Source organism: Zymoseptoria tritici, chromosome 4 (genome assembly GCF_000219625.1).
Source record: "Zymoseptoria tritici IPO323 chromosome 4, whole genome shotgun sequence".
NCBI classification, from domain to species: Eukaryota; Fungi; Ascomycota; class Dothideomycetes; order Mycosphaerellales; family Mycosphaerellaceae; genus Zymoseptoria; species Zymoseptoria tritici.
In genome coordinates this window covers 736024-763632 of record NC_018215.1, presented here as the reverse complement: position 1 = coordinate 763632, position 27609 = coordinate 736024, and the positions used below count along the sequence as shown (strand labels likewise).

The following is a 27609-nucleotide window of genomic DNA, read 5'->3' as shown; positions in this document are numbered from 1 at the left end:
AACTACCTTACAACTGTTGCTGACATTCGTCCTTTTTCGAACAACACAGCGATCTACACTTCAATGAACATGTCTGCCCCGATAGTAGCCTTGTTTGGCTACGAATCTTCAACATTCACTATCAAACTAAGGTAAGTCGAGTGCCTGCAGCTGTCCGAGATTGTCTCGTGGGCTATGCTCGCGAATCTCAGACTGCCCTTATACCATTTGAGTCCAGACCACTGCTGACCGTTCCTAGGCACGTCCTCCGGCTCAAGCAAATTCCCTACACTTTCGTCACAGTCCCCAGCATGATGCCGCGACCACTACTACGGGACAACTTCCACCTGACCTATCGCAAGATCCCCGTCCTGGCAATCGGTCGAGAAATCTACTGTGACACCTCTCTCATTTGTGAAGCTCTGGAGCACTTCTTCCCGGAAGCCGAGGGCTACAGAACACTCTACCCTACCTCACAAGATGGCAGAAATTACAGGCCTCTGATCCGAGGGTTTGCATCATACTGGACGGATCGACCGTTGTTCCGTGTAACGTGCGGATTGATGCCGGCGAGTATCTGGCGGAGTTCGTTTGGTACTGATCGAGCGCAATTGATCGGGCACAAGCTGGACCCGGACAAATTGGAGAGGAAACTGCCTGAGAACTTGTCACGACTTGATATGCAGTTGTCGATGTTGGAGCCGTTGTTCGCTGATACTAACGGGCCTTGGGTCTTCTCGACGAGAACGCCGTCCTTTGCCGACGTATCGGTGTACTACCAACTTCTCTGGGGCAATGAGATCTCATCCGGTCGCCTCGTGGCGAATTTGACGGCAGGAGGTGCTCCTGACACCGAGATGGAAGGTGCAACACCGGTCTTCAATGCGAAGCGTTACCCAGGTGTATGGGCGTGGTATCACAAGGTCCAACGATACTTTGAAGGATTGCCTGTCGTAGAGGACGGAACGACTTCGTTTGAGAGTGTGCTTGAGCAGATGAAGAAGTCCCCGACATTGGGCAAGAAGTCGATGTTGCTGCCTACGCCAAGAGCTACACATGATGAGCTCGATGCGAAGTGTGGACTCGTGGATGGTGCATTGGTGTCAGTGGCTCCGGATGATACTGGAAGAGACGAGTGAGTTGCGGACCTGATGCGATTGCGAATGCGTTTAAATATTAATACACTCTAGTCCGACGATAGGAACGCTCGTAGCGCTCTCGCCTGAGGAGGTCGTCATCAAGCCTCTACCGCTCGAGAATCAGCCCACTGTCGAGACGCGGATTCACTTCCCACGACTGGGGTTTGTGATTCGTCCAGTGAAGCAAGCGAAGATTTGATTGCTGAGAACATTGCGACTATCGATTGGATTACTTCGAGCACTCTTTGTAATCTACCGTGGAAGGCAGAGAAGTGCTGTGGCCACAACCTCATTTCCGTGGCGTCAGGAGCCAGGAGATGTCTCAATACCGATATCGCGACCCGTTGGCTGTTCGCGCCAACGGCAGCATCGTCGCTTCTCGTGCCAATTCGGTATGCGGAGTGTGATCTCGTGCGGACTTGACTGCAGGAAGCAGCTCATGGTTGTGTCAAGTGTGTGCGAGGACTCAGGGCGACTACAGAATCGGCAGAGTGAAGCGTGAAGCAGAGATTTCGGTGGAGAGCAGGCTCAAGTGCTGCCTAGTATGAGCTATGTCAGTTTTGAACAAAGGGTCTCCGATGCTGTGCCGCTTTGCAAGCCGCGAACACTCCTCGACAATCTCACATCTCTGGCCCAAAGCTCCCTCACTTCCCTCTTCTGCCTTTCACAAATCCTACTAGGTTCTCAATCACACCTTCAAGAGCCTCCTTCTCCTTCAGCCCTTCGTCTTTCCTTTGCAGCCAGTATTCCAGCACACTACTGGACCTCCGATTCAAGTCTTCAAGCGTCGAGAGATGCGCTTTCAGCTCATCGTCATCGAATCCGTGCAATGCCTCGTCAGTCGTACGACAGATCAACACAGCAGCATTGGCATCGAAGTCCGGCGGAGGTTGTATACCCCTGGTATTCCCTTGACGTTTTGAGCGTTTCGGCGCTCCGGTTTTCGAATCAACAGAGGTCGAGGAGTCGTTAGCGCCTCCTTGCTTGATGCGGTCCAGTGCTGTTGTTGATGCGCGCGGAGAGACCAGATTAATGTTCGGTAACACAAGGCGTTTCTGTTTCGACGGTGGCAGAATCTCGTCGAGATCTACTGGCACTCCAAGGGATACCAAGAATAGTCGTCGGATCCTGCTGCGGGTCCAGTTCGGTGGCTGCATTGGTGGTGGAGATACCAATTGTTGCCACAAGGAAAGAGAGCGCTCTGAGAGGAATGGAGAGCTGTTCGCCATGTCGAGAGGAGGTAGATTTGCGGGCGGCGGTTCGGTGTCTGGAAAGATCATGTCTAGGTAGGGTGTGATGGTGCCTTCGAGATCTGAAGCGGACATTTGTGACGAGAAGTCGATGGGAGGCTTCAGGACGTTAGTATGAATGAACTGTACGGGGTTGAATGTCAAAAGATTCGTTAAACAGCTACTTACAAGTCCTGCAAGTATGTTTTGTGTTGAAACGCTTTGAGGCTCTGGTACTGACGGAGGAGCAGCCTCCGCAGAAGGAGTTGCTTCATCAAAATCTCCAAAGTCATCGTCCTCTGCCTCCTCTGCAAATTCGTCAAAGTCGTCTCCGAAATCATCGTCGTCATCTTGGTCGGCATCATTCGAAGCATCGTCTGGTGTCGGTGCGGGCTGTTCAGTGACTGCTTTGCCCTCCCACATTGATCGAAACCATGCCTGCTGGTCTTCCGGATCTTGCTCTATTTGCGAGTCTCCAGGCGCTCGTTGACTGCTGCATAATGTGTCAGCACCTCTTCACACGCAATGTTACCAATTCAACTCACCTACCGTCGAGTGTCCTCATCTCATCCGGCTCAGCATCCTCCCTCCGCATCTCTTTCGCCAGTGTCCCATCAACCTCGCCGTACGCAGGCTTGTCGTCGACTCTTTCTACCACGGTCTTGGGTATCTGCGAGCCGCCAGGAGTCTCCGGCCGGCTGCTAGCAGAGACCGCGGAGTGTGACCGAGATCTACTCTGAGTTCCAGACCGCGGCCGTTGGCCTTCCGGAACCACCTCCACCTCGTCGGGCACTGCGTCTTGCGTCCGCATCGCGTAGGCAGGAGTACCTGGAACCTCGCCGTGGGCAGCTGTATCGTCTACGCGCTCGACACGAGTGATAGGAATTGGCGACAGGGAGCCATCGTTGCTGAGGCGTTTTGGATTGGGCGAACCTTCGGAGGCCGAGGAGAAGTGTTCGTCGCCGCTGGATTCTGTGATCTCGCCGCTGGTATTCGTGGTGTTGATACGGGGCAATGAAGGGCCGGACATGGCGCGATATGGGGAGCCTTGCTCGGTAAAATGCTGCAACGGCGGGTGAAATATGTGTTATTGTCGAACGAGCAAAGGGGAGATGCAAGCCATGTTGTTGGCACTTCGAGGCGCAGTCGAGCAATGCGGTGTAGCCGAAGGAAGGAGGAGTCGGATACCGGGCTGTATTTAGTCATGGGACGGATATTCCGTGCCGTGGATATCCGGGTTTTCGATAAATGTCTAAGAAGATCGGAAGGTATGATGATGAGTGATTTCAGTGCAGTGGTCACCATACCCTCATAATTATCATTCAATTATTCTAGTTCATATGCCACACAATGCATTCGTAGGCTCATTCATTCCCAAAATGTCCAACTCTTCTCAAGGTTGCTTGCGCGTATCGCTGCCAAATTGTCGCCAGTCTACCATCGAAGATGTATGTGTGTATACCGGCCGTTCGCCCGGTCTGACAAGACTTGCTTCGACCGATCCAGCGTGCTCCCGATCGAGAGTGCACTCCCAAAGGAACAGGTCTTCTTTCGCCAGTTTTGGCGCTCGATCCGAGTCTTGACGAGGGTATGCGCTGCGCGATTGAACGCAGCGTCAACCGGCATGCATCCGGCTCCTCCGAATAGCCTCCAGAATCTTCAACAGCTCCCTCCAACACTCTTCTTTCGCTACCCTCTTTCCAAAGACATTGGTTACTGGCGCAATCGGCCCAGCGAGTCTTGGTTCGCGCGCCACGTCCCTCGGCAGGAATCGCGCGTGCAAGTTGCAGAAGGCTCCAGCAAGGGGTTCGATCTCGAACTCCGGCTGGCTGAAGCCCAATGCTAAGCACAAGTCTTGAACTTGCTTCCCAATCGATCCTTGCGGCGCAATACCGCAGCTATTCACATCCATGGCATCGTGAAAAGTAGGAAGCGGGTTTGCGGGATCTGCGGTGCCGTCCAAGGTCATGCTTTGGTCGTTGCCAATTTCCTCGAGTTTGCCTTGACCGCGCAGCCAAAGGACAGCATCCATCGATGCAGCTTTTTTGGCATCCTTCTTGTTCTTGAATCCGAGGGTAGTCGAGCCGAATGGCGTGATAGGACTGCCCGGAAACCGCACTGTGCAGAAATGTGGTCCGCGGCTCGGATGCGTACAGCTCTCAGTGTAGGTGGCTTGCGGGAGTTTATTGCCCTGACAGTATTCTGTATCGATTAGTGTTGTTCAGAAGGCCCTTGAAAGAGAATAAGCTCATCAGACTCACCAAGGAGAGTGCTGGTCCAGTTCTCCTCGTTCAAGGTTGCGGGCACCATAGCGAAAGCGTCCGTCTCCGGACTGACGCTCTTGCGCTTCTTACGATTGTCAAACGCTCCAAGTCTGGCCACACACAATTTGCAGATGGCCTCTTTGGCATCCTTCTTTGAAGCATACGGTCCAAGCTCATCGAGCTTCTGACCGTCAATGCTCAACGTTATGATGAAAGCGCCCTGAGCAGGCTCACGAAACGTGAAGTGTGGAGTGAGGCCCTTTTCTTGACATGCTACATGGAAGTTACTGGCATGAATGCCGCTGTTGTCTTCGAGTCGCAAGGTCTGGAGTCTTGATGGTGGAGGTGTGTAGGGGTTCGCCATTTCGAAGTCGACCATAGGTATCAGCGCTGGCTGCGAGCGGTACGACGGCACATCTTCCATGATGGCGCATGTGACGACAGCTCAAACACGGACGTGTCTTGCGGACGTAGACCACTGGACATCTAGGTATCCGTTTTTGTTGACGGCAAGTGACGGTGAGGCACATCTGCAATGCACCTCACCTGGCAAGCGAGCCTGACGGCTTAGTCATTGTTTGGGGGCCGGCGATTCCACCTCAGCCCGGACACGATCGTCAACCAAACCACTTCCTTCACACCCGCACTGACATCGGCACCACTTGTTCGCTCAATGAAGAGCAGCACATCAGATAATGGGATGTTCGCAAGTGTCCTGATGTATGCGACCAGCTCTTTCTGGAACAATCCTTCAGGCCGCCACCACGATGAGCACGAGACCAAGCAATATGCTGTTGTTGAACAGAGCTACTCTGGAATGAAGCGTCCTGGGTCGTGCTATGCTGCGCTTTCGGCCGATTTGCGAAGTTGAAAATGTCTTTGTCCCGGCGTTCCTGACCAGTTCACGGATTACTGCCTTTGTTCTAATGCCTTTATTCTAAACAAGACGTAAGAGTATAGTCTCGAAGGTAACAAAGATGAGCAGGCGAAGCCGAGTACCGGATGCGGAGCCTCGAGATACACTGTCTACACCATTGAAGCTTTACAGGGTCTTTAGAATTGCTTGACGGAAGAAGGAACAATCTACGACTCAAAATCACCAACTCAGTCAATCAGCATGGCAGGACTCGCTCTCGATAACCAAGCTGGAGCGTTCTATACCTTCACTGACTTCGAAACATATGCACGAGGCGGCCATGCGGGTCAGGGTCAGTGCTTTCCATTCACATGTTGGCCTTCGCTAACTGTCGCAGCCGTCAATGGAGTCGACCTGAACAACGAGTTCTACAGCTTGACAGTCGACTATCGAAATCAGATTGTGACCGCCATTGAGCGGTGGAATGCGGCTCAAGCGCATTATGAAGACAATCAGAGGATATGGACCACGTTCAAGAACTCCGTCGCAAGCCAGCTGGCCGAGCCCGCAGTCGATCATCAAATCGTCGACCGTTACCAGGATTTGGCTAAAAATTGCGTCAATGCTGCAAAACTCGCTGCGCAGACGCTGATCGACATGTTCGATATCTCCGAGCGGAACACATATCGTATAGGAATGCATCCCGCCTCGCATGCGTGGACCTTGAATCAGGTGCATATCCTACAACGACAGAAGACATGGTTCGAACAAGAAATTGCTGGTATGGAAGCGCGAAGAGACCCTGTCGGCCGCAAAATTCCTGCCAGCAAGTTCGTCCAACGTTGGCAGAAAGAGGAAGCCGATAAGGCAGCTCTTCGGGATGGTTTCCGATATGAGCGCCTTTACGCCGATCAGCTTCCTGAAGCCAGTCTCCGGTGGAAACTAATGGACTTGTTCAACGGAGGTAATTGAAATGATATTCTCTCGCCACCCTTGGGACGTCCGCTGACTTTCACTCTCCGCAATCAAAGGTCTGTCTCAGGCCGGCATATGGGTACAGGTCGATGAGAACGATATCGTTCACGATGTATGGCCGCACTTCTGGATTCGCTTGGGATTCTGCTGATCATCCAACACAGAGAATTGTGAAGAAGAATAGCTACATGGATAGTGCAACTTGGCTGTCGTCAAAATACTGGCACGGGAATCCGAGCGACATCGATGCGCGATTGCCTCTGGAGGCGCACTTGCAACAGAAATGCTGGCGCGCAGCGAATGAACATTTCCCAGCCATTCGCACTTGGCGTCAAGACCACAAGAACCTCTTCGTGAGCATTTACGTCGAGTTCTGCGCTCAGGGAGACCTGTTAAAGCTATCGGACTATTACTCCACGCAGCGATCATATCCTGAGCCTTTCCTTTGGATGGTAATGCTACGAATGGTAGAAAGCTGCATAGTCATGCAGCAGGGCTCGATTGATGGTCCGCCTGCACCAGGATGGCGGCAGATTGTTCATCGAGATATTAAACCAAGTCAGTAGGGGTTTGGCAAGACAGTAAGCTGCTAGCACACACTGACGCTTTCTCCTAGGCAATGTGTTCATGGACTCTTGCCAAGACAGTAGCTGGCGTCACTATCCCGTGCCAAAGATGGTAAGCCTTGTCTCTGCAGATACATTTCCTACCGACAGCTGACGATCGACAGGCGGACTTTGGACTCGCGTTTGAGACCGACGCACAAGACCCACTCAACCCGAAGTTCTACCTCGGCTCCGGTACCGCACCTTTTCTGGCCCCTGAGCAAGTGCCGTTTGTGAATAGCGTGACTGGTGAGCCGATGGACGAACACAAGATGTCGGACTGTACGAATGTGTACGCCATCTGCGCCTTGATGTTCGAGCTGGTCGGGCATGATGAGATAAACCGTCAGCCGAAGTTCTTGCCGGGAGAGGCCCCCTGGACAACGAGCCAACGGACGATGATGACCTACACTCCCACCCTCCTCGGAATCATCATGAGTGGCTTGGTCTGGGATCCGCGCAAGCGGCCGTCGTCAACGCAACTACGTACCGCGCTGATCAATGCGATTGACTGGTTGCCGGCAGCGATGGCGCAGTATATCAAGGCTTCTCGCGCGGGAGCTCCAATTTCGGCCGATTGGTTCAAGTTGGAGATACTGCCGGACAAGTATCAGATCGGAATGGCAGCTGGCATCGCCCCGTTACTGGAGGACGAAGAAGATGATCTGGACGACTCAGATGATATGGAGGAGGAAGAATGAGCGGGATCGCCTCGCATGCGTGTTTGCACGACATCGTTCTTCTTGACGCGGATATCTTGAAGATACTCATGGGCAGTAATATGAGGTATCCTCGAGACTGTGTCCATGCTGAGTCCGATGTTGGAAGTGAGGTGGGTCGAAGCCACGCGAACCTCGCGCGACTGGAGAGAACAGGGGCGCGTGTAGAAAATATATGGCCAATGTCGTCCACGACTTGTTTGTGCGAGTGCTCAGCTGGTCTCTCTCCTTTCGACTTCACGGGCCATCTTCCTCTTCCTTCTTCTTCCAATGACCATTACAACTGCTTCTGTGCCAGTCATGGGGAACAAGACGATCTCAAGAGCATCGAGATTGCGGAATCATCTTCGTCAACTGGACGCCTGTGGATTTACTTCGGCGTGCTGGCCACATTAACAGGGCAGAAAGACAACTCCGAGACGATGAACCCTTTCCATTATGAAATCTCATTCCCCGACACTTTTCCTTCAATGCTTAGCTTGGATATCGTCAAGGTTCCGTCAATGCCAGCTTTAAGCTGCATACAAAGCCCGGCTCGGCGAAGGAGCTGGATCTCCGTTCATCTGTCAGCTTCCCGAAAAGAAGCCCGGCACCCTCAATGACGCGCCTTGCGGTCTTATCTCTTCCTCCTTCTTCAAGGATTCCTCGACCGCCTGCCTTTGATCTCGAGCCTCGAGAAGATGATGGCTGCACAGCGACTCAGGACTGCCTCCAGGATTCTGCAGTCGCGGGCGGTCGCACTCCTCGTCCACAAACGAGCAGCGATGCTCTTTACAGTAAGCTCTATTTTCGTTGAAGCTCTCACATTTTCTTTCAAATCTGAGCGCGATCTGGCAGATGTGGACTGCACAGAAACACAGCCACTCGGGTACGTGACAATCCGTAAATGGAATTGTGGGCAACTTGCATCGTTCGTCCGGCTTCTCTTTGTTCATATGTCCTTGGCAGGTGTGTTTCTCGCAGGAGGTAAAGGGGCAATGGACCTCCGTGCTGCAGCCTTTGCGAAGGCAAGTGTGATCTGCACAATATCTTCCATCCGGTCTCCTTTTCTTGTCCCACTTTTCCCTTTTCTCGCAAATCTGTCTGACAAGATGCGTGCTTCCGGCAGAATGGAAGCTCAGGATTGTGGTCATCTCGTGGGTCTGGACATTGCGCAGGCTCTACTTCCGAGCACCGCCATTGTTCAAAATGCTTCTGGCACATTCTTTTGGCTTTCGATATTTCGTTCGCACCGAAATCCGTGCAGGGCTTCTCGGAGCATCGATGATTGCGGCAATAGAAGCTGAAGTTCTTTATGCTCTCCATTCCATGGGTCAACTCTTCTGGGCATTGACTGTGGGCGCACAGCATATGCTTCGCACATCGATCTGACCCGCCGGGTCCCTTTTGTGCCGGACGAAGGCACTTGTCCGCGGAGCATTGGTCTGTGTGAGTTTCGTCAGCATCAAGGCACGCTCCTTTGGCTTATCTGGTCCACCGACGGTCCTGACAGAACCTAGCCTGCGTTTTGGCAGCGTCATTCGGGCATCCCAGCTCGATGCACATCGGTATGGGCACTATCACCTCCCTGATGTCGGGATCACGATAGGTCTTCCTCGCTCGGTCCGGCATGGCTATAATTGGTCGCGATGAATTGTCGTTGCGAGCCGAGTCGGTCTGGAAGTGGAGATGTGCTTATATGACTAGCGACCAAGAGGCCGCTTCGCTTCGACATGCAGTGCATTGCCTTGACATACGTACCGGCTGCGCGGTATATCCCAGCATTCGCTGGCGTTGCTAGCTGTTATGCATTCACGAGCCTGCCGGGTCGGCTGACCGGAAGTCGTGAATGGTCAGACATATCGGTGGCGTCAAGGATACATTGCCTTTCAGCTGACAGGGCGATCGAACGCCTCTAGTTTCCCGGCGTCGAAGCTACGTTCTACTCACCGTTCTAGGGGAGTCGGCAGTACCGGACGTCGAAGTATACTTCCCTCTTGGGTGTTTGTTCCAGCACTGTGTCACCTCCCCACCATGTACCTATAAGCGAGTCCATGCGTACAGCTTGAGAGTATAGATCTACTGCAAGCCTCGGAGATTCACGGCGAAAGACAAACTTGACCGAGCAGCGGGACCAATGCTGATGGCCGTCCAATAAATGCGCATTGACCCGAGCAATCCCGCAGCGAACATCCCCTATTACCCTCAAGTACTGTGAGCGAGCGTACGCCGCGAACTCGCTAACTGTCATACACCGAGGAGGTGGTAATAGGCGTCGAACACGAGAGAGAGTAGTCATCGTATCGACATCATCAACACATGCTACAGCAACGTTCGCATTCCAAGTCCGTTCAATATCTGATCGCTCGCTTGCTCTTCGCCCTCAACTTCGGACCAAACTTGAACATCACAAACGCATTCATGCTCAGCAAAGAGCCCAACAAAGCCAACAATAAACCCGCCCACTGACTTCCCAACCCATGGAAGAATTGACTCGCGAACAGCGGCGACACCGCACCAAGCGCATTCCTGATCAAGCCCTGTCCAGCAATCGCAGACGACGAGCTCTCGCCATAACAGTCCGCCGTGTACGAATATGTACTCTCGAATACAAAGAAGATTCCGAATGCAATCGGCGCCAAGCTGATCGTCGGCGCGATCCAAGGAAGATAGCCATACTGTGTGAAGCTGTACATGAACAATCCGATCGGGAACCAGATTGCGCCGAACATGGCTCCGTACAGCCGGTCTTCAGGCGTAGCTTTGCGGTCTGGATCTTCCATGATTTTCTCGTACTTTCGCATTTGCAAGTGATGCGCCGCCCAGCCGAGGACCGTGCCGATCGCTAAGCTGATGTAGGGCAGACCAGAGACTCCTTCGCTCCAGCCTCGCTTCTCCTGGAAGGTGATCGGGATGACGGACAGGAAAAGGAAGACGACGAACCAGCAGAAGCCGATCCACAAGCCGAATGAGAAGACCACCGGTTCAGTGACGAGCATGCGTATGGCTTTAACGGAGGAGGCTTTGAGCATCTCTTTCACGCCGGGAGTCTCGATGTCGTCGGCTGCGACGTAACGTTCGTCGCCCGTGGTTTTGCGCAGTTGCATCGCGCGCTGATGAAGTTTTGCGCCGCCTCGTGTCTCGGGAAAGAAGACGAAGATGCAGATGAGGAGCGGAATGTTGGCGATTCCTTGAATGCCTTGGACCCACCTCCATCCGATGGCTTGGTCGATGAAGCCTGCGTAGATTGGAGCGGCGACTGTGCCGAAGATGGCGATACAGCTGAACGCGGCCATGGGGTGACTGCGTTGACGCGGTAGGTACATGTCATCGAATGTGCCACCAACGAGAATCGTTCCGACACAACCGAAAAGGCCGAGGAGAGCACGGAGAACGAGGATAGTGCCGATGTTCTGGCCGAGGGCGAGTCCGATGAAGCAGAGGGAGAAGCAGAGGTAGGCACCGGCATAGACCACTCGGCGTCCTACCAGCTCGCAGAATGGAGCAAGGATCAACGGTGCAATTGCGCAGACGATGTTGAAGAGGAAAAGACCGAGCTGTCCCATGATATTTGAAACACCGAATTCAGCAGTCATTTTCGTAATGCCGCTTGAATACGACGTGGTCGCGAGTCCAATGAACAGAGTCATCAGGTTGAGCATCGTTGTGACACTGGCCTTGTACCACGGAGACCAGTTGAAAGGATTGACAGGATCTCCTTTGGCAAACGACAGGACAATATATTCGTTGTCATCCTTTTGAACGACCTCAGTGAGTGTGAGAGGCATGTCGATGTCGACCTCCGTCATGGGTCCATGATCACTGTGCAAGACTGCCTCCTTGTTGCCCTCGATAAATCTTCCTCCCACAATTCGGCCCAGACCGAAGTCGACTTTCTCTTGTTGTGTTTCCGCTCTCGCTTCAGGTGTATCGTTTGGTGGGACGTATGCTGATTTCTCGGTTCGAGCGTGTGTGCTGTTATTCCTGGTTGGTACTATGCTGTCGGAAGTGCTCCAGATGCTGTTGTTACGAGATGGTCCAGGTGTGGCCTTGCTCCAGAAGCTGGGAGCTCTTGATGGTCCTGCAGCGGCTGTAGTCTTACTCCAGAAGCTGTTCGCTCTTGAGGGGCCTCCTTCCGACATGGTGGAATGAATGATAGAGATGGTTGGTAGAATGGATGATTGAAAGATGGCAAGAAAGAGGGTCTAAACCTTACCTTTTGTGCTCCACGCGATGCATAGTTTTTCAAAATTGACGATACTATTATCGTAGTGGATGGCGTTGAGGATGATCTCATGGTGGACCAGAGCAGAGCCGTCCATATTATCGCCGTGAAGGCACCGAAAGCAGCGAGAAGACGCCGTGAGCTGTGCGAGGGGAAATCCGGATGCTCTTGACGAGTATACGGCCGTGGGCCATCGAGTGACGAAACGACTGTTTCTCTATCATCGCTTGATAGCCGAAAAACGTCACGCAACGAAGCTGACGAAAAGACCTTGAGATGCCTTGCACTGTAGCGTGCAAATGGTCGTCCGAGGGTTCGGAGGAGTTTCTTCGGGATTTGCAAGCCGGCAGACAATGACGATCCATTCGCACGGCTCGGCGCGTAGCGGAGCTCTATTGCCACCAATCCACAGTGAGAACCGGAACGTCGGAAAGTGTATTTCTCTTCACTTCGTCCAAGGCCGGCGAGGTTCGTCGTGGGAAGTGATGTCGTGTGAGCGTCAAGATGTGCTCGTTGTCGCATGCACAAACCCACAAGCTGAGCGGCTCGAACCACCTCGCGACATGCGGTCGTCTCATCGGTCTCGTCCGTTGAAATAGATTGCGGCTCACCGAGGTCCAGACGCGGTCCGGGAACGACTCACGCTGTAAGTGGAGTCTTTCAGTCAGTAGGGCTCACTTTTGCTTCGGCGCTGCGGAATGGACTCCGGACGGCGGAGGCCTGATGTCACTTTTTGCTCCTGTTCGTCGCTGTGACGGGCATGTATGGGCTGTCCTTGTGCGAATCAGATGACTGAGCAGACTTCCTCATCCCAAGAGATAAGGATTGCGTGCAAGATCCGTCCCTTCATGGAGGTCAACTGATCGCTGTTTACTTTCCGGCAAGCTTCTGTGCTGGTCGGTCCACGAAGCACGCTTCACTCTGGGTATGCGGACTCCAGCTGGACGCCGACATTACCGCCAAACGCTCCTGCGATTGAGTGCGTGCTATGGGTCTGCGTGAAACACCAGGATCGTCAATTTGCGGTCCATGCCTGTCGCAAAGGTTGAGAGCTTTGCTTGAGAATCATGCACTGGCGACAAGTTTCGGGCGCATTTATGGAGTGCTTGATCCGCTACGGTAAGCCCGCCCCTCAGTCTGCATGTCTTTGCGATCCTGTGCTGGTTTGTTGCTCCATCAACCGTTCGCGTCCGGAGTTGAGAGTTTTTGGCCGAGAGAAGTGCTGCCGGTGGAAGGCCAGGCTCCAGCAGTGAGAAAGAGTTCGGCCGAGCAGCAGGGTTGCCAGTCTCCATCTGATTCGCGATGACCGTGAGAAAGTGGTGAAGTCGCAGTGGGTAGATGTCCTGCCCACAGGAAGACCACGACAATCTCCGACTTGCGGGGAAGAGTGCCAAGCCAGAATCCTCCTTACCTTTTCACGGCCTGTTGTGCTTGACTTTATTACTCCCTTCTTCGACTCAAACCATTCACCAACATCTCCATCCTTCCAGTGTTTCCTTGTATCGATATATCACGCTACATTTCAGACATCTACGACGTCTTGGGACACGCCGACATGGACATCACCCAAAATCAAGGCTCTCGCAGCTGAGGATGGAGAGACCAGCGCAGTGGACGTGAGGTCGGTCCAGTTCCATCGATGCTGCCTTTGCTGAGATCCTCCGTCATGGCAAAACGCAGTACCTGGGATGCTTCCAAAGGTTGAGGTACTGAAGAGCGCAGTCGACCGTACGCTCGACCGACAAATCCCAATCATTTCAGTGACTTGATGCAGCGATACAGCGTGTGCAATCCCATTGGATTGGTCGCACAAGGGCATGCTCAGGGATCAAAAGGCATCGTCCGCTGTGCAGCTCTGAACTCTATTTACCGGTTCAAAGTACCACTGTAATATTGCGGATATTTCCATTGGACATACCGATGAGCGAGGTCTCAAAATGCTTCGGGCGGCCAGTCCTTCGGTCGCAGCGTTGATGTCTTGGACTTTTATTCTCTTCTGATCGATGCAGTTATGATCCCTGCCTGAGGGGGCGTGAGCTGCGATCGTCATCCGTAGCAGAAATGGCCATCGTACAACTCCTGGACCAAAAGCAAGAATTAGCTCTGGTTTACACTTTGGGACCATTCTATTGTCATCTCGGACAAGGTAATTGATGCAAAGTTTACATGATCTCGCCTGGGTGAGACGCTTCTGATTCGACAAAGGCCCATGTTTGCAGGCCATTGTGTATGCAGTCCACAGGCTGTAGAGCGGTAGGACGTCCAGGATACACCCCTGAGTCGGAAGAATGCGGAAGGCAAGTTTTCATTTTGATAACCCCATCCTCGCGGATCGTGCACGGATGTAGCTGGCATACTGTATCACTACGACCGCGATCTCTTCGCTCGTCCACATCTTCTTCTTCTTCCTCCTTCGACGTCTTTGCAGTGCCCCTGAACCTCTCCTCGCGCAGCTTCCGCCACACAAATGCGTTTCGCTCCAGTCTTCGCTGTGCTGATCGGCAGCTCCATCGCCGACTTCGTACGTAACAACCACCACCCAATCGCTCTCCGCGCCGTAGCCTAATCAACTGGCGAGTCCAGATCTGCGTCAAGAACGGCCATAAAATGCGCACAGACATGGAGAAAACTGTAGCCGCCGATCCCAACAGCCCAGCTTGGAGATACTGTCCCGAAGATTTCGGCTGTTGCTTCAGCAGAAAGGCCGCTCGGATCCCGTCGAACCAGGACAACGAGGTCTTCTACATTTGTAGCCAGGTCGGTCACAGTTCCTCCCCTCGCCTGCTCGACTCGATCTTGGAATCACTCTGACCAATTGTTCGGCAGTCTCAAGCTTGCGATCCAGTGCACGGCAATGAGTGCGGCCCAAACGAAGTCGACGGGACCGCCAACTGCTCGTGCGGGCCGGAAGAGTCATGTTAAGGACGACAAGAGCGGCATTGTTGGGTGGAAGCTCTGGAACAGGAAGCTGTCGGGTCATGAGCTACGAAGGAAGCCATGAAGTACTTCAATGTGGAGTACGCGAGAACACGAACTTGGTTCCCTAGCTCGTCTGTCTGCTGGAGTGTTTGTCGCCGACATGAATGATATCGTCTTCGCCACTCTCAACATCTGATCTCTTGCCGCGGTCTAGAGGCCCGCTCTTCATCTGTATCGTCCACCTTCTCACTATGCCTCTACCCCTATTCGTCCTCCAACTCCTTGATCTTTGCCGGAATAAGCGTCCGATCACTCCTCACCAACGCCTTCAATTGCTGCTGTAACGCCACCTTCGTCCGTTTGTGCGCCCCATCTGGAAACCAATCCTCGTTGTGCCAGTCCGCAACTTGCTGGTGAGTTGCTGGTCTGCCGTGTACATCGAGTGGAGCGTCGCGGTACTGCTTCAGCAAAGCGATAGTCTCTTCGCGGGTCCAGTAGCAGATGTTGGGAGTCTTCTTGTCTTTGCTGTTCTTATTCTTGTTTCGGGAGTGAGGACTGTTGCTGTTGTTCGAGGTGGGTGACTGATTTTCCTTGTCGGATGGCTCGTAGTTCTCGATCGGTTCATTGTCGGACTCTTCCTCCTCTTCACTGGATGAGCATGCTTCTTCGACATTGTATTTCTTTTGGTCGGCGAGGGAGACTTTTTGGTCGAGAAGGCGGTTGACTTCGCGGGTCCACTGCACGACTCCAGCGAAGATGGCGTCGATCGTGAGGTCCACGTCGTGAAGCTCGGTGCTTGTCGTCCTCTGCAACCCCCACTGGCTGGTGGCGACGATGTCGGCGACGATTCGTCCAGTTCGTACTCGCACTGCACCATCGGTAGCTTCTGTTCCAGCGGTCTCGAGGATCCTGCGGACCCATGTATCTTTATCTGTAACGCGTTCGGCGGCCATGGTGCGGAAAAGAGTGATGAGCAGCAAGAGAGTCCAGCGCATTTCCATGAAGTCCCGGATCTGGCATGGGTGGTAAAGAGACTTCTTCAGTTTAGCTTGTACTTGCTTGCGAATGAAGGTAAAGGACATCGCTGGCGGTAAGATGGACTATTGGTTGATATGGTTAGATCAACGGATCAGAATGATGAAGGTGGAAGCTTGGAGCTGTATTTGCCGACTTCGTTTGCACGGCAGCTGCTTGAACGATGTCTTGCCCCGAGGCGGCAGTCTGCGATAGGGCGTTACCGATCAAATGGACGGGCCAAAACGAGAGACGGTGCATGGCGCTTGGTAGAGCTTCTGGACAGCGATTAAAGAGCGATACTTACCTGCATATTGCACCTCGCTTCAAATGGCTTTCCACCAAAACGGTCTCAAATGCAAGATGTAAGTCGGACTGCAGCCGGATGTGTTCGATGCGCAAAGAGGAGCCCGAGGAAAGCTCAAGAAACGAATACTTGCATACCTTAAGAAGATATGGTCTTGCGCGAAAGAAACGGAAGCGAGACTGAGAGATTGAGCAATTCACTGCGTCCAGTGCGTTCCTGACGGCTCACTTACCCGGTATTGCAGCAAACTCCAATCGCCTAGCTTATCTCGAACCTTCCTCTTCTCATGGTGTGAGGTGAATGCGCGCTGTAACGTAGAGACCGCTGTGAACCACATCAAAGGGCCAGACTGTCGACTCCAACCCAGAAAACTGTTCTAAGACCCGGGCTTCTCATCCGCCGTCCTCACCGACCAGTACGTCATCCCGCCCTCCCTCCTCAAACAAAGATACATATACCCCGCCAACCCGCTCACTCTCAGCACAATCCCTAGAGCCAGTACTTATACTGTCTCAGCCGTACAGCGTTAGAAGCGCGGGTCAACTGTCGAGAGCGCTGGTAAACATTTTCTATGTGATGGGGTGATATGGCGACTTGGCCAGGAACAGCGGAGGATTCGCATAACGGTGGGGATTTGTTGCATTAGTCAATAGCAAACCAGCCAAACCTTGAGGGGGGCGGTGCCGTATATTGGGTAAATGGGTTTCTTTGTCCTTCGATTATCTCTGCTTCGGCATTGAGAAAGGGGTTTTTCTTTTGCACTTTTTTCAGAGGTGGATTTGGGTGTTGGCGTGGTGAATGGAGTCGTGAGTTCAACTTGGTTTCTTTTTGCACTTCAAGCATAGCTGTACCAGGATGTCAGCGCATTCAAGACTTCGCTCTCCGGTGTACGGGTGGTCTCAAGAGGAATGTTGCATCATGTGCATCGCCATTGTCGAGTGTCTGTAAGGTGGCCTTCCGTTATTGGCCACCGTAGTTGGCAGGTATCCATCGTCAAATCTTGCACTCTCCAGCCGAGTCACCATCCTATCCTCTGTGCATTTCAACGACGGCAGACGACAGGAAAAAGAGCGGAATAATCATACGAGAAGAGGATGGTATGATGCTGCATGCTGGAGGTCGCGCCGATAGCAATGCTGTGTGAACACGAAACGAAATGCAATGCTGAGATGCGCACAGAAGACGATGGGTCATATTTGGATCTCAAGTAGGTAGGTCGGTGGAAAGGAGAGGAGAGGTGATGTCGGCGTTGAGTGGAACGCTATTGCAGCCGGAGCCGACTCCGACGCTTTGATGAAACATTGACACGTGAAGTCATGTCATCGTACCTGACACTCACAGCTTCATTGAATCCATACGACTATTGCCCGCTCTCGACATCGAAGTAGCCTGTCTGGACCGGAACGAGATACCTCTCTACTGCTTGTCACATTTCCTCGATCTCCCCATTCCACGATACTCGAGTACAATGCGAACCTCTGTACGATAACACGCGCCGCCATGCCTTCGAGCTCCCACGGGCCCACTGCCTTCACACAAGTCCTACCCGGATCGCCCTCTCCTTCTCTACAGTCATTCACGACCTTCACCTTCCGCTTCAAGCGCTATGTCGCCTATATCTCCGGCTCGCAGCTCAACGTGCTGTCATCGCCCACGAACCTCAATCATGCGATATCCTTCGATCATCAACTACTAGCTGTGGAAGCGGACGGCAAGACTGGGAAGCTTGCGGTAGCTGGCAAAAGTCATGTTTGGGTACTGGAGCCTGTGGCAGAAGGCTGGGACAAAGTCTGGTGGGACAAAACGCTCTACCTTGTAAGACCGGATGCGGAAGATAAGGCGCTCTGCGTGAGCTGGGGCAATGAGGGTGAGGTGCTCGTAGGAGGCAGCAAAGCGCTGTCTCTTTTCTCTACGCTGGTGTCCTCTCGGACCGCCTCGCCGGTCGGGATTGTAGACGAAACAGCAGAGCAGCGAGCTCCGTTGTGGTCGAAAGCTGTAGCATCACCTATCTGCCAGGCAGCCTTCAGTCCAAGCTCGTCGATAATCGCTACTTGCGCGCGCTGCGACAGACTGGTCAAAATCTGGCGGCGGCTATCATTTGAAGAAGGACTGTTCGACCACACATATCTTCCACACGGTGGGACAGTAACCCATTTCCAATGGCGTCCGCTTAACGCCAATGCAGAGGAAAGACGAGGGAGTGGTATCAGCGGCAGACACGATGATGGACCGGAAGTTCTGTATACCATTGCTACGGACGCTGTACTGCGGGTATGGCGCACTGGAGGGTCCCACGACCTGGATATTCTGGTTCTACACACAACGATAGATCTGGTCGCCGCAATACCAAACTCACCGACCTTGACCAGTCGCGGCTTTGACGATGATAGACCCAAGCCTGCGAGGTACGCGGTCATGATCCCGTCGGACGATTTCACTACTGCCGTCAACGCAGCCATCGGTGTGCCTCAGCAAGGGAAGGTGAACCATTCTAAAGAGCTTTTGAAAGAGATGATATCGCACGAGGCGGATGTGGTTGTGACTTTCGACGGACAAGGAAGGATGTCAGCATGGGGACTAGAGAGCATCGGCCACAGACGTAGGTCCGAGACACCGATTACGCCACAAGCATTCCACATTGCCCACTCTGAACAACTTCAAATGACGCTCCCGGGTGGTAGTCCTGCTACGTGTGGCACTTGGTTCCAGGACGATGAGATCCATCTGCTGACGCACAGTCTGGTATCAAATGGAGAAATTACATGGTGGAAAGGCAAGGTTGAAGACTTCTTCTCTTCGTCCGCCTCTGGCCACGATAGACTGTCACCCGGAGGCGTCTGGTCGGGTCACAACAACGCGATAGCGGATGTCCGGTCATCTCCAACCGGCATCATATCATGGTCGTCCGGCGACATCTCAATGTGGAATGAAGATAGAGATTTGCCGCTCCGCTGGGAACAGTCGGTCACAACAACTTCGGATGTCCGGACTGTGGCTGTTCTCGCCTCAAAGGGTCTGCTACTCGTGGTCACCGCATCCGAGTTTCTCGCGCATGCACCGAGCGGTGAATTAGTCGCGAAGACAGCCTGCACGATGGAGCGAAAGGGAAGAGTACATGTCAGCGTAAGCACTGATGATCGCAGCGAAGGCGTCTTCGTCCAGGACGACGGTCAACAGGTCATTCGGTGGAAGATCGTCTCGCAAGATGCGCAGTCACTGCTAAACGCGGCTATAAGCATTGATACTATCTCAACCTCGGGGCGACATGGCTGGTCCGACGTCCTGTTCGCAGTGCCAGTATCTTCAGTGCGCGAGCTCGATAGTACCTGCATCACCATCATTGGGAAGAGTGGACGTATCGTGGTCGATAAGCTATCTTCCGAAGGACAATTGGTGTCTTTGGCAACCTTCGAGACAGGCATCGAAGGCCCATCACTATTCGCCGCGAGCACCGAATTTGCTGCCATTGTCTCCAACAGCGCGAACACACTGACGATCGTGCATCTCAACGATGGCTACATTGAGCACAACCAAGTGCTGAACAGGGATGTGATTGGACTTGAAGCTTTCAGCTCCGATTCTGGTCAGAACTATCTTGCAGTCGGATATGGTACTACCATAGACGTCCTGGTTCAAGGAAGGTATGAGCACTCAAGCTCCGAAGTGCCGACTTGGATCTCAGTCAAGACGATCTCCATCGAAGGCACTGGGCTCGACGTCTCAGCTATGGCGTGGCGTCCGAACGGCAGTCTCGCGGCCGCCGCTGGGAACGGCGTCTTCATCGCGAGCTCCGAGATCGAGATATCGAACTTAAGTATCGGAATTCAAGAAGCTCATGTTCTCGATCAGTCATTGGCGAAGAATTCCAGTCTGGCACACGTCGCAACGCAGATGCAAAGTGCTCTCCCCGCTTGGCACCCTAGCCTACTGTCTCGCCTTGTCCAGCAGGGCCACCTTGGTGTTGTCGCCTCGATCTTGGAAAAGCTGTCGCAAAAGCTGAAGTTCTGGGGTCCTGACGAAGAGCTCGACTCGACACTGGATGAGCCGCTTACACGTCACATGCGAGAATCGTCTAGGCAGCATCAAGTCCTCGGCGAGGATACAGTCTCCGATCTGAAGGAGCAATTGGACAGCAAGAATCTTCCTGCACTCTCGACTGTAGAGCAGCGGCGGCTAGGTCATGTCATAGACGCTGTTGCAGATATGAATCAGCACGTTGGGACTCTGGACAAGAACGCACTACGTTATCTGTTCAACTGGAAATTGCAACTGCTCTACAACCAAGAGGACACAAGGAACGGATCCGCAGATGCAGGACAGACCAACGGCGCAGTTCAATCACAATTCGTGCCCAACATGCCATGGCGCGAAGTTGCCTTCGCCTACCACAGCACTACGCAGCAGGCTCTTCTTGACATCTTACTGCTGCACCTGGACAACAAGATCACTTGGCCTGCTGCACGCCGCCTTGGAATTACAGCCTGGCTTTCCGACCGTACAGCTCTGGAGCAGATCTTCGAGCAGATCGCTCAGTCTGCCTATCGTTCCGAGCAACCTCCCGACCCGGTCAACGCTTCGATCTACTTCCTCGCACTTCACAAGAAGGCTACCTTGATAGCGTTGTGGCGCATTGCGACATGGCATCGGGAGCAGAAGTCGACGATGAATTTCTTGAAGAAGGACTTTGCTCAACCCGAGGCACGCACGGCGGCCAGGAAGAATGCGTACGCGTTGATGGGGAAGCGACGTTTCCATTATTCGGCTGCCTTCTTCCTGCTGGCAGACGATGCAGCCAGTGCCGTCAGCATTCTCGCGGGACAATGCGAGGATCCCGCTTTTGCGGTTGCTGTGGCACGTCTATATTGCGGCGACGGCTCGCCTGTACTCAGAACTCTGCTGGAAGATCGAATCATGCCACAAGCGAAGAAGGACGGCAATAGATGGCTGTTGAGCTGGTGTCATGAAGTCTTGCTCGAAAGAGACCAGGCGGCAGAGTCACTTATCATGCCGCTGGACGGCCCGAAAACATGGCAGCAAGACGATCCGAATACGGTATTGCTTTACCGCACCTTGCGCAAAGTAGCGTCGCCATATGAGTACAGTGCTGTGCTCAGAGCTGCCAGGATCCTTCGGCGTATGGGTCAGTGGCTGCTTGCCCTGAATCTTGTTAGCACTTGGGAGTTCCGGAAAGAAGCGGAGCAACAGTCCAGCGCCAATAGCGTCGGTCAGGCGGCTGGCATCGGGACCGCGCAAGACGACGACAGTGCATCCACTCCACAAGAGCCACCCTCGCTGCTGGACAGCTTCGCTGGTCCTACGCCTCCAGCCGAAATCAACGCCGCATCTAGCGATGCCAACGACCGACAAGCAAAGGCGGCTGAACTGCTTAAGAAACTCAGGGCAAAGAAAGAGGCCGCAGCAAAACCTGTAAGCGAGAAGCCGAAACCACCACCGACGCAATTCAAGGAGCCGGATGCGAATTCGTTGTTGGATAGTTTTGGATTTTGAGCATTGTAGAGTATAATGTTGGTCGACAGTCATCTAATCTCGCTCTCTCATGTCTACCCGTCTTCAACGTACCCAGAGCGGACATCAAAGAGTGGTATCGATCCCGACAGAAAGAGTGGGACCGCGCGATACAGATCCGTTCAATCGCACTTCGCCTCGTCGTTCTCGCCGTCGATCGTGCACCAATGTCCAGCATCGTTGCAGGGGCCCCACTGCACGGAAACAAAAGATGTCAGTTCAGGCAAGAACACGGGATGGACAGCGTGGCGTTAACGGCTGCGCTTTCACGTACATCTCCGCAACTCGTCTTTGGCGTTGGATTGCCGTGCTCGTCCTCGCCCGTCCAGCACCATCCATTGGGGTAGTTTGGCCCGATACCATGATCCGGGTCTCCTTTGTCCGCAACCTCGCAGAACTAGTCGACACGGTGGGTCAGATGTTTGCGGACGTGCGAGAGATGTCGTAGGCGGAGAACTTACGAGAACTGCGATGGCGGACGAGGTCATCAAGAGCATGGCGGAAAGGTGTAGGAGGTGCTGCATGGTTCGTGTGAATTTTTTGTGTTCGTGGGTTTGTTCTCGGTCGGTTGGAGAAGAGTGTGAGTATGGGAAAAGTGGGGCAGAGATCTTTTGGAAGTGTAAGATATTACCTATTGTCATCCTATCACGCGACTCACCCCGGCACGCCCATTCGCATGTCAATCCTGGCCTGCGATCGACGGTTCAAGCCGCACGTGAGGGCCCAGGGCCTAGTCTGACGTCCAAGTGGGAAACCATGAGGGTGACCGATGCGCCTAATAAACGCTGCATGCTATCCATTAGCGTCGATTTCCAGCAACTAGATCACCAGCGGCATCAAGCAGTTTCCCGAGATGACGGTGTAGCTGTCTAAGAGTCGCAGGAGACAAGCAAGAAATGATTCATTTCCCGTTTTCAAATCATTTAGCTTTCAGACTGTATTCTGCACACGGGAAGTCGTGTTTACGCCGCCAACTCAATCGACGCCCTCTCTTTCGGACGGTGTCGGCGATCTCGTCATATCTGCACTGCTTGGGATTGCCAGTAACATTTTTCAGAAGCGCGGATAAGACTTCATGCGTCTGATCCATTACCTGTACGACCTTTGATGAATCAACCCTCCCTCGGCGTCAATTTGACCTTCGCTCCATTCAACGACACACAAGTCAACATCAAAAACTCCTTCCACTCCTCCGGATCCCTGCTCTCAATCCCACTGAACGCCTGACACAATCTGACCGTCGCATAACTCGCCTCCGTCAACGCGAATTGCTGCCCCAGACACACCCGCGGCCCGCCATTGAACGGAAGATATCCCCAACCCGGTCTTAAGCCTTTCTTACCCGTCTCAGGATCGTCGAGCCATCGCTCGGGCGTGAAGTCTTCCGCGTCGGGTCCGTATATGTCCTTGCGGCGATGCATGGCGTAGACGTTCCAGGAGACGATGCCTCCTTTGGGAATGAAGATTGGTGCCAGACCGGATGGTCCGCCCCCCACAGGGAGGGTTGTGTCGCATTGGGCTTCGCGGCTGTTGAGAGGGACGACCGGGTGCAGACGCAGGGACTCGGAGAGGATGGATTGGAGGTACTTGAGGTCTTTCAACTGTTCGAATGTGGGCCGGACACCGTTCAGTTGCCCGACTTCCGATTGCAGTTTTGCCCATATGTCGGGACGCTTGGAGAGGATGAACCAGACGTTGGTGAGGAGGGAGGCAGTGGTGTCGCGGCCGGCAAGGAGGATGTTGAGGAGTTCGCTGCGGATGCGGACGCGGTCGGTCGTTTGCCGCACCAACTCGTCGATGAAGACGTAGCGTTGAGGTTTCTTGTCTTCGGTGAGAAGTTGAGCACGCTTGGCCAGGCCTTTGTCAACGTAGTAGTCCACAAAGTCGTGCACGAATTTACGATCCGCTTCGAAGCGCTTGTTCTTTGGCGCAAAGCGTGCCCATTTACCCCAGCGGGCTTTATTGGCGATGAAGTCCTGGCCGTTGTTGAAGGCTTCGGCGAAGCCGTCCGTGCTGTCTTTGGTCAGAGACTCGGTGCTCTCACCGAAGAGGAACTCGGTGGCGGAGTCGATGGTCAGGCGGAAGAAGAGATCAGATAAGTTGACTGTGGTGCCATCTTTGGGAATCGCGGCGATGAGATGGGAAATGTGTTTCTCGAAAGTTTCAGTGTCGCCGATCTGGGAGCGTACGAAGTTGGGACGGAGCATGTCGCGAGAGTGCTGCCAGTCTGGGCCGTCGGATGTGAAGATGCCTTTGATGGAGGTTAGACTGGTGACATGGAGGTCAAGTTTCATCCTAACCCACCTTGCCCAAGAAGCGGATGGAAACCCGTCTGGCGTACGAGTTAGCAATGATCGTCACTGTCGACCTCTGCGAACACATACCTTCCGTCCGGTTCCCAAACCCCACTTCTTGAAATCAACCGCTTGAATCGTCTTCAGATTCTCCGGCTCAATCGTCCCATGGATCTCCCGACCGAGACCTAATCCACGGATGGTATTTGCTTTGAGGTTTGCGAATCTCGCCATTCCCAGCTCGAGAAGCGTATGGTCCTTCAGGGCTCGGATGTTGCGGAGGAACAAGTCCATTCCCATGATCGGGTCTTTGGCCGGAATGCGAACCGCCGGCATGACGCCTTTCGAGCGCTTGTAGGAGCGTCGGCGGAGCCATATCGATGTTGTTGTTGTGAGGAGGTAGAAGATGTAGAGACATGCTATGCCAGTGGCGAGCTGGGCTGTTGCGGAAAGCTTGGTGAGGTCGGCCATGATGGCAGAAATTGCAGGCAAAAGACGAGAATAAAAAAAGAGACGGAGGCGTTGGAAGCGGCGCTCACTGCTTATGTGCTATCGTAATCAACGCGAAAGGATTGTAGATGTACACACGGCGTGGTCCAGATGCTGCCCCTCTACGGTTGTGGCTGGATGAGCGTGCCGCCTGAGGTGGCTTCTCCACAAAAGGCACGTGAGAGCGGTCCGCCCATCATCCGCGACTCTGACGGAGCATGCTGACACGATGTCGACGACAGACAATTGTATGCGAAGCCTAACAGCGAATTTGTCTTGATTGGGTGTCTATGGGACAGGACGTGCTGGTGGGATTGCAAAATGTCCCGCACGAACACCCGATAACGAGCGGCCGGACTCCACTCCGTACGCTGCATCAGATGGGCATAACTCGATAGTGTGCAGCATGATCGTTCCTTGGTTGACCAACCAGCCATTTTCAACATTCCCTCGACCTGCCCAAGTACAACGTCCTCCGTCTGAAGCCGACCCTTTCAACTAATCCATAAGGAAAACCAAGATTCGAGCAAAGTTTCCTTGCCTCATTCCTTCGTCCCTTCGCCCTGTCGGACATTGCGGAGGCATCACCATCTTCTCATACGTACGATAAGGGGACTCTACATGAAGCATCCTGCAATGTTCACACTAGTCGGAAGTCCCACAAAGGCGACTTCGGCACAGGATCTTGAACGGTCTCCCAGTCCACCCTCTCAATGGCCTCGCCATGCATGACTCCCGCAACAAAGCACTGTCCGATCAATTGCCACGAATGGTCATCGAGCGGTCGAATCAGCATCGGCGTCTCAACGCCCAGAAACACGCAAACACAATCTCCTGCTTGCGTGCCTTCGGGTCCGATGGCCAGATTGCCGTTGGAAAGGTGTAAGAGTCGACGATTGTTGCACTGTGCGGCGATGGTCGTAAGATGATCGGTGTCCTGCCGCGTCTGAGTGGGATCCGGGGTCGCCGTGCCCTGGATAGTACCTTCCGTGCACAGGGCAGCCAGGAAAGACGCCCGCTCCACACCGAGGTCACCGTTAATGAGCAGGCAATAGATGCTGGCGGGTTGGTCTCCTGCTTCTTGAAGTCGCCTGAGTCTTCGGAGCTCCGAAGTGTCCGCGATCATCGGAACTTCGCCGGCCAGGGCCTGGACTACTTCAACTAGGAGTCCTCTCATGATCAGCACGTTGTCCTCACGATGAGCGACAATTTGCTTGTGCCCTTCCGAGTAGCCCGCGTGCCAGTTCTGAATGTCCACTTCGGAAGTGTATCGTGGCTCGCGCCAATCGATGACCCAGCTTGGCAGGATACCATGGCTGTCGCCAGTCTGGCGTTGCTGTGATGTTCCAGCAGCCATGATGGCTTCCGAAGTCATATAGTTAATCATGAAAAACATAGCATCGGAGTATGTCTGGATTACGGACTTCTCGTAGCTTGGTCGTAGTAATTCGGGTATCGGTTTCGCAAATGAAGACCCGATCGCAAAAATCTTATCCCTCGGATCAGTACACTGGAAGTCGCGGGTCGCTTCGAGGGTAGCAAAAACTTGCCACAGAGGGAGCTGCATTCGTCCCGTTTTCCCGTGGCTAGTCGAAGAGCGTGTACGCCGCCGTTTGATAAATTCGATCACGGCTGGTACTTCCGGCTTGACAACACTCCTGGCATTGTCGGTGCTACTGCTGCTGATACCCACGACATCGTCTTGATGATCGCCTTGCCGTACGAAACCGATCCAGATGCGAAAAATGCTCTCCATGGGAAAGAAATTGTCGCAGGTATTGAAACACTCGCAGGACTCGCTCGACAAGAAGAATTCAACGTTGGCAGGCCAAAGGACTTCTTGGACCATCCATAGCCGATGGAACCAGGGCCGAGTCTGAAACTTTCCCATGAAGATGGCGTTGATCTCTTGAGTGTACTTCAGTGCGGTGCCATCATGACGCCCACGCCTGTAAACAGAGGAGTGAACATTGCCGAGCCCAGTATCTATTGACGCACACAGATCCGAGGATTCGATGTCCAGCCTCCTAAGATTCGAGTCAAAAGATTGGCAGGAACGCGTATGTGATCTCGTACCAGAACGCGATGATGCCGTCCTAGACTGCAGGATGTTTGCGGAGTCCGAGTCGTGCTCGCCGAGATAGACTAGCGTCGTCTGAGCTCCGTGGTATATTTCTTGCATCTGCATTGCATGACCGTTCCGTTCGAGCACGTTGGTTTGATCGATACACAAAGCATCGATCCAGAATTGGTACCGTAGATCTTGAGACCGCAGCGCGCGCAGGAGCATTTCGCAATTGAAGCGAACGACAAATGGCTTGCCATCGAGATAAATCATTCTGACGCGATCATCTTCTCCCCATGCGTAAGAGATGGCGGCGTACTCGCTTTTTATATCCTCTCGCGAAAGGTGGCAGGAAACCAGGCCGTCGACTAGGTCTTGCTCAATGGTGACAAGTCGTAGCTCGTCGGACGACCGAAGCGGTGCGTGTTGGAATCCGTCTGAAGATGAGTTTACCGGTAACTCAAGACTCTCGATTGTGTGAGCGTTGTTCGCCAGGTATGCATGGACTCTGTCCAAAGCAGCCCTGAGCTCGAAATCCAGAGACATAGTCGCATGCTCCAGTGTTCGAAGATCGTGGAAGGTGCCTGTGTGAGAGTGGAGCAGAGCGCGCGTCTTGAGAGGGTAAATTCTATATTGACGGGACAAGTGTCTATCACCGGTGGCTGTCAATCCAGATGGCTGTCGCGCATATGCACAGCAGCAAGTACCCGGGTACTTGCACTCAGCCTCTTGGGCGGCGCCACGCTCCTCGCTCTGCAGGCTCCGCTTCAGCCTGATAGTTGGCTGTCCACTCTAGCATATGCCCTTGGCAGCCAGGCGGTCTAGATGTAGTCGCCTCATCAGTGGCAGACTGGTTTGAGGTGAGGTTTGGTCGGACCCAACTCATGGTGCTGGGATCTGCCTTCTGGAAGCTGTGGCATGATGGACACTCGTGGGCTCGTGGCCAGTGACTGTCGTGATGATCGGCTTAGGAAAATAGCATCTCGTCCTGATCATGTTTTCTCCGTGAGTTCGCGAGATGTCGT

The 27609-nt window shown here is 53.5% G+C and overlaps 9 protein-coding genes across 9 annotated transcripts; 3 read left to right on the top strand and 6 right to left on the bottom strand.

Moving 5' to 3' along the window:
* Positions 1-42: 42 nt before the first annotated feature.
* On the top strand, positions 43-1317 carry MYCGRDRAFT_70825 (uncharacterized protein; the record flags this gene model as incomplete). Its single annotated transcript, XM_003853473.1, has 3 exons — positions 43-131; positions 239-1114; positions 1170-1317. The coding sequence occupies 3 exons, from the start codon at positions 64-66 to the stop codon at positions 1315-1317; spliced, it is 1092 nt and encodes a 363-aa protein (XP_003853521.1).
* A 123-nt stretch (positions 1318-1440) lies between these two features.
* MYCGRDRAFT_109004 (uncharacterized protein) lies at positions 1441-3458 on the bottom strand (the record flags this gene model as incomplete). Its single annotated transcript, XM_003852844.1, has 4 exons — positions 1441-1541; positions 1813-2467; positions 2537-2840; positions 2893-3458. 4 exons carry the CDS (start codon positions 3375-3377, stop codon positions 1441-1443), a joined length of 1545 nt encoding a protein of 514 aa, XP_003852892.1.
* Positions 3459-3962: 504 nt separating this feature from the next.
* MYCGRDRAFT_92385 (uncharacterized protein) lies at positions 3963-5035 on the bottom strand (the record flags this gene model as incomplete). The annotated part of the gene is made up of 2 exons (XM_003852843.1): positions 3963-4549; positions 4609-5035. 2 exons carry the CDS (start codon positions 5033-5035, stop codon positions 3963-3965), a joined length of 1014 nt encoding a protein of 337 aa, XP_003852891.1.
* A 693-nt stretch (positions 5036-5728) lies between these two features.
* On the top strand, positions 5729-7748 carry MYCGRDRAFT_92384 (uncharacterized protein; the record flags this gene model as incomplete). Its single annotated transcript, XM_003853474.1, has 5 exons — positions 5729-6431; positions 6499-6554; positions 6607-7000; positions 7059-7120; positions 7173-7748. 5 exons carry the CDS (start codon positions 5729-5731, stop codon positions 7746-7748), a joined length of 1791 nt encoding a protein of 596 aa, XP_003853522.1.
* A 2348-nt stretch (positions 7749-10096) lies between these two features.
* MYCGRDRAFT_40740 (uncharacterized protein) lies at positions 10097-11887 on the bottom strand (the record flags this gene model as incomplete). Its single annotated transcript, XM_003852842.1, has 1 exon — positions 10097-11887. One exon carries the CDS (start codon positions 11885-11887, stop codon positions 10097-10099), a length of 1791 nt encoding a protein of 596 aa, XP_003852890.1.
* Positions 11888-15152: 3265 nt separating this feature from the next.
* MYCGRDRAFT_92382 (uncharacterized protein) lies at positions 15153-16547 on the bottom strand (the record flags this gene model as incomplete). The annotated part of the gene is made up of 3 exons (XM_003852841.1): positions 15153-15989; positions 16348-16389; positions 16443-16547. The coding sequence occupies 3 exons, from the start codon at positions 16545-16547 to the stop codon at positions 15153-15155; spliced, it is 984 nt and encodes a 327-aa protein (XP_003852889.1).
* A 1163-nt stretch (positions 16548-17710) lies between these two features.
* Positions 17711-21718, top strand: MYCGRDRAFT_109003 (uncharacterized protein; the record flags this gene model as incomplete). The annotated part of the gene is made up of 1 exon (XM_003853475.1): positions 17711-21718. One exon carries the CDS (start codon positions 17711-17713, stop codon positions 21716-21718), a length of 4008 nt encoding a protein of 1335 aa, XP_003853523.1.
* Positions 21719-22848: 1130 nt separating this feature from the next.
* On the bottom strand, positions 22849-24549 carry CYP-27 (putative P450 monooxygenase; the record flags this gene model as incomplete). The annotated part of the gene is made up of 3 exons (XM_003852840.1): positions 22849-23987; positions 24041-24068; positions 24121-24549. 3 exons carry the CDS (start codon positions 24499-24501, stop codon positions 22849-22851), a joined length of 1548 nt encoding a protein of 515 aa, XP_003852888.1.
* A 610-nt stretch (positions 24550-25159) lies between these two features.
* On the bottom strand, positions 25160-26857 carry MYCGRDRAFT_109001 (uncharacterized protein; the record flags this gene model as incomplete). The annotated part of the gene is made up of 2 exons (XM_003852839.1): positions 25160-26505; positions 26596-26857. 2 exons carry the CDS (start codon positions 26855-26857, stop codon positions 25160-25162), a joined length of 1608 nt encoding a protein of 535 aa, XP_003852887.1.
* Positions 26858-27609: the final 752 nt, after the last annotated feature.